Raw genomic sequence first — 8332 nt, forward strand, 5'->3', positions numbered from 1 at the left:
TCATTGTTTTTTCGGGCATTATCTGCAACACTTTAGGTTGCTGACCATATACATATTGGAATAATCCCACAAGTATTAGGGTGGATAGCATCTGTTGCGTTAGTGAATGAGACTGAGAGAAAAGTGAATTGAAATTACTTGTGGAAACTCCCATCACGGTTTCTTTGGCTTTTTATCTCTGCAGCTGGCATGTGATACAGTAATTGTATTACTCACATTCCTGTCTTCTCTGCTTGTTAAGTGAGTTTGTTGAAGTTTCTTGTACCAGACATGCATTTCTTTGCAACCATTTCTAAGACCATGACTCTATTGCCTAAATCAGTTGTTGAAACCTGAATTCCGTGCAGAAAATATTTAGGTATCAAGGTTATTTTTAAACTCAAGTCATGCACAACACCTTTGTTTCCTTGTCTACAACTACTTTTACTTTGCAAGAGATTCTGTTTATTGCAACTTCTTGAAAGAGTAATAATTTCTTTTTTTTTTAAATATTTTTAAGTTTCCACTGAGTTTGTTTCCTGGAGGGATATTTCTTTTTGTCACTGTACAGCAAGTATACGCAGGACCTAGAATCAAACACAGGACATGACACAGTAACATTATTCCACAAACCACCCCTAAGGATATTGGTTGCCTGTGCTGCACACACAGGTTTTGGCATCCACAGAAATTAATGTAGAGATGGGAAAGTTAAGACCAACTTGACCACCTACCTAAAACATGTTTTGAATAGTCTGCCACACACTGTTTCTGGAAAAACAACCTTTCACTCTTGAGTGACATATTTTAATTTCCTAAAGGAGAGAGGGGTTTTGAGAACATATATTTTTATTAATTCTGCAATAATCAAAACTGAACTCTGGAAAATGCATTTAATTTCTATGAAAATGTCACTCCTTTGGCTCTGACTTGCTAGCAGTGATGTTTTTCCCAATGTTTTATTAACATGACACTTTTACTTGAGAAAGTAGCTGGCACATGCTATAAATTTTGTGTTCTCCCAAGAGAAAATGAAGAAAGAGCTTTAAAAAGGAAACAGTGAAATGGTTACCGCTTGTGTTTACCGACAACTGAAGGTGAACCTTTCAGTTATTTTGCAGTCTCCCCAACCTAACACCCTCCAGTGAGAGGATGGAACACTGAGCTCCCTGCCATGGAAAAGGATCTCTGCATGACTTACTGGTAGTGCAATGATCCAGTGAAACAGGGGGAGCTTCATAAGCAAAATTGAGGCTAACACACTTCAGAATTACAAAAAGTGTTCTAAAACATGTTTAAACTCAGTGAATGCAGCTATTCCCCTCCAGTGCAAAGTACCACCAGGAAAGGTGATACTGCACAAGAGATCAATGTTCTTTATTCCAGATGTCTTGTTCAACTAATCTTCACCTAATTTTGATTAAGGTATCTCCATATGTGTTTGCATAATACAGAATTTAAGAAAATTTTGTAAGCATGGATGCCAGGCTAGTCTATAAAGACCAAGAGAACTTCAGCCTCAGGAGGAATATGGAAAGAAGTTATCAATTCCCAAAGCTTTAGTACTTCTGAAGTTTCAAGGGGCTTAAATAACCTTGCTGGTGATAGGTATCTAGCTAGTACAAAGTTGATAAATCAAACTATGAAGTTCTTTTTTCTTCACTGATGAGATGTTCCTAGAAAAAAAATTCCAAAAAGCTTTCCTCCACTGAGACTGGAAAACATTTGAGCCTTGCATTTATCATTTGTTCAAATTAAGAATACTAATACATCTAAGGTCAGATATAGGTGGATTTCTTCTGCTACTTTTTGTCTTCATTTTATCAAGCATATTCTCAGCTTTTTCACAACACAGGACAAGTGATGTCCTTTGCAGCTCTGTCCCCCTTTCATGAAATATACAGAAACATCGTGGTAAATCTGCTTAGCTAGAAAGGTGATGCAGGCAGTAAAACAAAACAATGTGGAACACTTTACAGACTAAAGACGTGCCTGGATAAACACCACATGTGTGTTTATCACATGTAGATGCAGACAAGGTGGGAAAGAGAGAAGTTTAAATGCAATTATCGTGGTTTTCAAAATATTTTGAAGGTCATGTCCAATCCAAATCCCCCGTGACACAGCCTGAGGCCATGTCCTCTTGTCCTGTCACTAGCTGCCTGGGAGAAATGGCCAAACCCCATCTTGCTACAATCATGTGGAGCACAATGGCAAACACTGGAAAGAGCAGGTGGTAGTGATTTTCTGCTTCCTGGTAATTTATTTAGAAGACACCAATATTGAAGTCTTTATCTTCAGATGTTTGTCACAGGTGTATGCCACCACCATTCCTACCCTTATATTCCCAGATCTCTTTTGCATCACTAACATTCTACCTTCTTACCTACAAAGGTATCCAAAATGAAAACAGTAGAGTTCTGTCTACAGTTAAACTACCCCTTTCTTTATTGCAGTGGTAGTGGAAAATCCAAGCCAAGGAAGACAAAAAACTTACCAAACCTTGCAAAACTCAGGTTTTGGGTGTTCAGAAGTATTATCCAGCATTAAACTGTTTATTAGGAGGCATTATTTTCCTATGTCAAGAATATCTACCATGATAGTTTGGCTATATTTCATTGGTTTCACTTTAAATCACATATCTGTTATTATCAAAAGTCCTTACATGAGGCCCTGAGAGGCTACTTCCCTTAACACAGCCCTGAAGCTGCATGACACAATTGGCAACACCACACAATCCATGTGCAGACGGGCTACAACAACATTTTCCAATGTGAGATAAGGCAGCAGCTTTGATCATTGGCTATCTGTTGTCCTCTATGACAATGGTTCTTCTCGGATAGGTCTCAACATCCACAAATATGTAGCGAACGTCGAATCTTCCTGTTTCAAGATTCTGGAAAGAAAAGAATTTCAGAGTGTTTTTTTCTCTTTGGTAGTTTAAATTCAAGACTAAGCTTGTCAGGTGTATCAAGCAATTGTACATACCTCTTTGACTTCCACATGGACTGTTCCCCGTTTCCCTGATTCAGTGCCCTCAATATAGAACTTCAAACGCATATGTTTCAGTCCGTCCTTTACGTATTCAATGTGACTAAAAACAACAACACAAAACAAAAACCCAACCACCCAGCAAGAATACAGATTATATGCTAGTTAAGACTTCAAATTTAAACTTACTTAGAGGAGTTGCTTACTTATTTTGTAAGAAAGTGTATTCCGGTGGTGTCCTTATGCTACCTTGGGTTCCTTCTCTACCGCTTCTCTCAAGCTTTACTGTGAGTGCCTAAGGACTAGTGGAGTTAGAAGAGCTAATTAGCTGCTGAGGATTAAGAGATTAAATGCTTAAATGTCCTCACCCCAGTCCTCCCCTCAAAACTGAAAAGCAATCCACTGCTGAAGACTACGGAAATTCCTTGTATTTATTCTAAAAAAACCGTGACTTGGAGATTTGGAGCCTGACATCTAGAAAGGGACCCCACATCACCAAGACTTCCAGAGTTTTTTAGGCACTCAAACTACGTCATCAAGCCGAAACACACACAGCATGTTTTTCCTAATTAATTATCAGGTTGGTTAAACCACATCAAAACAAACAGTTTATTATGTGCTTTACTTACAATGATTTTGTTCTGCTGAAATTGTCTAACTTTGGCACTGATATGAGATCACCAACCTAAATGCTGGTATTTAGACTGGAGTTGGTTATGCTCAATTATTAAATAAATAACACATCACTTTCAAAGTGACCACTTTGGGAAACTAATAATCTAATGACAGTTCTGGTGCCAGTTTATGTTTCCTACTGAAATTATTAACTGCTGTTTAGCACCAATCTCTGATTACCATCAGTCATGCCCAGGTATATACTGTGAAATAAACTTCCAATACAGTTTAAAGTGACATGATGGGGTAGAGAGAACAAATAGGAATGAAGACCCTTACTGCAGCAAATTTACATTCAAGTGTTCATACACAAAAAAAACCTGTAGATTTTTGAGACAAATATTTAAGATCATTCTTATACTGCAGATGCAAACTCTACACTCTTACACAGTTCTCAGCTCAAAAATTTATTATAAATACAAGGCATTCAAAATTATGGAAATTAAATACTAGGAAAGCTGATTCATAGTAAATTTACTTATTTACAGACACATGCTCAGAATGTTTGTGTGCATCAATTTCATTTAGCAGCTTTACTTTAAACATTATTTCATGGAGTCTGGTGAAGAGATAAAGCTTCAACCTGTAAAAGTCACTTTCCTCAGACAAAATAAAAAATCTCAATTTCATGGTTCAAGCTGTGTCTGGGCTTATGTATCTCATCTTATATGAAACCTCATTGAATATATTCCTGCCAAATAACCCAATAAAGGCAAAGGACTTATTTTTTGTAAGAAATAATTTTGTTGTTTCTTTCAAAAGGAAAGTAATAGACACACCCATGAAAGGTTTAGGTGATAGATGCTCTGTTAAGTACACAGTAGAGATGTTGCCTCAAGTACCAAAAAGATTTTGGCCTATCAGCCCAGTATAGTTTCAGACTGTAAACTTCGGTCAGACGACTGCTCCCCCAGGCAAGCCTAGGCCTCTGTACTACTCTTTTCAGACTCATCCTATTTTTTGGAGAGCTCTGTGTCTACCATGATGACCACTGCTTGTTTTGAGGCACTCAGAATCGGCATTTTATATTCTATGTACAGTGTACTTAGTGGTATACGGGACACAAGAGGTACTGCAAAAAACTTCCATGTTCAATCAAAAGTGACAGGATATGTCACAAACAATTTATCACTCTAGAACTAACTTGTGATCCAAAAATATCTTTGCTGTGCAAAAACTGATGTCTTTATGGGGCAAACGCCAAGGGGTACCTGACATGCTGTCGTCGTCCTCTTCTTGTTGCCTCTCCATAACCTTTGATAGAGTCACCAAAAACACCAATTATCTACAAGAGAAAAGAGGTTTGAGCTGTCAGAAAGGATCACATACAAACAGGTACTCCAGTATCAGTTCACACCTCTGCTCTGAATGAATCTTCTTTTAGGAAAATGCTCCTGGAGAATTTAACATGTCAAGAATAGAAGTGTTTATGAAACAAAACAGTTTAAGGAAAACTCCTCTGTATTCCAGTCCTTTTTATTCTTTACAGTCCCACATTAAATGTCTAAAACAAATCCTATTGATATCCTCCATTTGTACTGTTCTCTGAGATGAAGACATGTAAACTGACATTTTGTGTAAAAATGAAAAAAAAAAGCACAAAATATTTGCTCACGTCTCCTCCAAGAGAGTACGTTTCAAAGTTTAAAATGCAAATGCACTCCCCTTCATATTATCTAGATAGATATATCTATCTATATAACATCAATATATTCATATTACCTATAATATGAATCTTAGATTCATATTATCTAAAAAACATTACTGAATAAGAAATTTGGTTATCTTTTTTCAGATCTATAGTCAGAGTAGATCAACTTAGTCTTAAACTAACTTTAAATCTGGTTAGAAGGGGGGGTTAAGTTTTACTGTGCAAGTACTGGAAAGAAGTTTTAATTCTACAAACTTGTTCCAAAGCAGTCTTCATTTTTATTTGAGCAACAACATGTCACTTAATTTCTAGGTTATCCTCAAAGGCATCTGTGGCAACCTTGTTTGAAAGATGTTTCGTCTGAAGTAGTTTTTTTTTTTTAAATCTAGTTTCATATTGATTTTTGTTTACACCTAGCTATGACAACTGTGTGATCCCATGACTCTTCTACACCTGTACTCCAGATAGCCAAAAGGATGCTAATTGTGCTCCACATAAGAAAATTTAAATTCCTGGGGAATCAGTGCACAGAGTGACAGAACCATAGTGAAGTGTCACAATAGAGTAAGTGTGCTGAGAAAAGGCAGCAGGTAAGATCTACAGAGCTTAGTGGGACCAGTTGCCCCTCTGACCAGCAGAACTCAAGTGCTGCATTTAGCAGGCACTCAGAAAAGTCCCCAATACTTTCTGTATGGTGACACAACCACATGCTCTGAAGGGCAGACTGTATTTCCATCACTTTTTATGCTGTGGCTTCTAGCAGGCTAGTTCACACAAGGTCAATGCTTGCACTGACTTGTCCTAATGGAGGCTCTGCTCTGGAGCTGAGCCAACCCATGCCAGCTAAAAGTGCTGGCAGAACTGCTAAAGCACCACGTGGGTCTTCATGTAGCTCGTGAGACTCCTTGCACAAAGTTTTGACTTGAAGAGAGGCAGTAACTATCGAGAAACACAAATTTATGACTAAAGTTCAAAAACCAACCTCGGGGTGAGATCTGCATTTCTCCAAGGCATCTCCATAGATCTTATTTGGACTAGAAGAAGAGAATAGCTCTTTAAAAATCACATAGAACAAACCACCTGTAACAGAAACAACATCAGATGCAATGAAAAGTTACCAAACCAGATGGAATTAATGAAAAGTGTCTCCTGATAAAGAATGTAATTTTAAAAAATAACCTGTAACACCAAGTCCAACAAGCACCACAATAAAATAGGTAAAGTCTCTTCCAGCTTCTTTCACTGAAATGAAACACAAAACACATAAATTACAACCTTGGATAATAACACTTGTATCATCTTCTTACATGAATGCTCTTCTGCTAGTCTGTAGCTCAAATAACATCTTAGCAGAAGAAAAAATTCCAGTAGCAGTTTCCATAATGCATCATTGATGTGAAAGAGACCATGGAACATCTCTTATATTGTACAGGGCATGTTTGTGTCTCTGTGTTAAGCCTTATTACTTTGCCAGATGTTTTCAAGATCCAAAGTAGCAATTACTGCTACTTTTTGGGTGCATGAGAGCCAGATTTTTCAGGAACTAATGAGGTATTTAGCACTGCAGCATTCATGCTACCACCTAAACCCACAATCATTGAAATCCTTATGCAAAGAAAAGAAGTAAAAATAAAAAAGTAAAAGTTTATAATTTGCACACACTGAAAATAATTGATTTTATGAATTAGCAATCAACAGAACAGTAAAACGGGGCATATCAGAACAAAATAATTTTTTAAAAACATAATTAACTGCTGTTTGTCTGATTAGTTTTTATCTTCCAATTTTGATCTGAAGTACAAGTGTCAGTATATACTGCAAAATAAGTCATATGAGATTCTATGTTTCAAAATATTTGAGTACTTGGAAAGAGACTACTATCTTTTAGTGAAAAAGTGTGCATTTCAGTGGAGTACAAGTTATGGAGGAAACATTAACTGTTTCTCCTGGAGTCTTCTAATCAGTTAAAGGTGTTTTCCGTAAGTAATTTCAAAGTACTCAAATTTTTTGAGGCTAATTATGTAGTAACCACTTTTCCCTGAAGTGAATGAGACCAACTAAAGTGAAGGCAATCCATAAAGAAACTACCATCACATGCAGAGCTTTGACAATGTTGTTGGAAGTGAACTTATTTCAACAGCCGTACAGACAGGCTGCATGTGATAGGTTTTCCTTCTGAAATGGAAAATGAGAGGCTCTTACATCTTGTGTCTGATAATTACTTACATCAACAGGCTGTTTCGAAGTCATATAACTTGTTCTGATTGTGCAATGTATACACAGAAATGTAACATCTGCTCCAAACAATACGATGGGAAAAGAAACCGGCTTGGTGTGCTGAGGTTGTTTTTTTCTAGATACTTGATGTTTGGAACTACAAAACTTTTAGCAGCAGAAGGAAACGACTCCAGCCCTTCGGAGCAGCACACAGCATCCTCCGCCTTACCTTTCTGAGCCGCCGACACCAGCGTTTCCTCGTTCAGCGCCCTTTGCACGGACACATCTTTGCTATTACCGCCAGGTTTTGCAGCTTTCAGCCTTCCAGCCTGCGTGCCGAAGCTCTGACGGGCGGCCCTGAGCGGCAGCGGGGGCTGGTGCCGCCACCTCAGGCAGGAGCAGGACGCGGAGCCGGCCCCCAGGAGCGCCCACCCGCGAGCGGCGAGCAGCCAGCGGCCCAGGCAGCCCCGCCCGAGGGAGGCGGGCAGCGGCCGGGGCAGCACGCCGGGCATGGCTCCCGCCGCCCGCGCACGGCCACGGCCGGGGCAGGCGAGCCGAACGGAGACTTTGTGCCGCTCGCCACCGCTCTCCCGGGGAACCCTCGGGGAAGTGCCCGGGCAGCCTCCCGCCCCGAGCGGCCGCTGCTCCAGCTCAGGAGCCCACCTGAACCTTTACCGCCGCCGGTCGCCGCTGGCCGCTGCCCCGGCGGAAATGTTTGGGACGGCGGAGCAGCGAGCGGCGGCGGCGGGTCCTGGGAGCCGTAGTTTGAGCGGGCTCCCTCTCCCGCCCGCCGCCGGGAGCGGCTCCCAGCGAGGTCAC

General features: G+C 39.8%; 1 protein-coding gene across 1 annotated transcript; it reads right to left on the reverse strand.

Annotated features, from left to right (window-relative positions):
• Positions 1-2404: 2404 nt before the first annotated feature.
• On the reverse strand, positions 2405-8229 carry TIMM21 (translocase of inner mitochondrial membrane 21). The gene is made up of 6 exons (XM_041484819.1): positions 7743-8229; positions 6476-6538; positions 6279-6376; positions 4857-4930; positions 2968-3073; positions 2405-2875 (listed from the first exon to the last, which is right to left on the reverse strand). The coding sequence occupies exons 1-6, from the start codon at positions 8023-8025 to the stop codon at positions 2783-2785; spliced, it is 717 nt and encodes a 238-aa protein (XP_041340753.1). The 5' UTR covers positions 8026-8229; the 3' UTR covers positions 2405-2782.
• Positions 8230-8332: the final 103 nt, after the last annotated feature.

The sequence above is a fragment of the Pyrgilauda ruficollis genome, unplaced genomic scaffold (assembly GCF_017590135.1).
Source record: "Pyrgilauda ruficollis isolate IOZ18807 unplaced genomic scaffold, ASM1759013v1 scaffold68, whole genome shotgun sequence".
Taxonomy (NCBI): domain Eukaryota; kingdom Metazoa; phylum Chordata; class Aves; order Passeriformes; family Passeridae; genus Pyrgilauda; species Pyrgilauda ruficollis.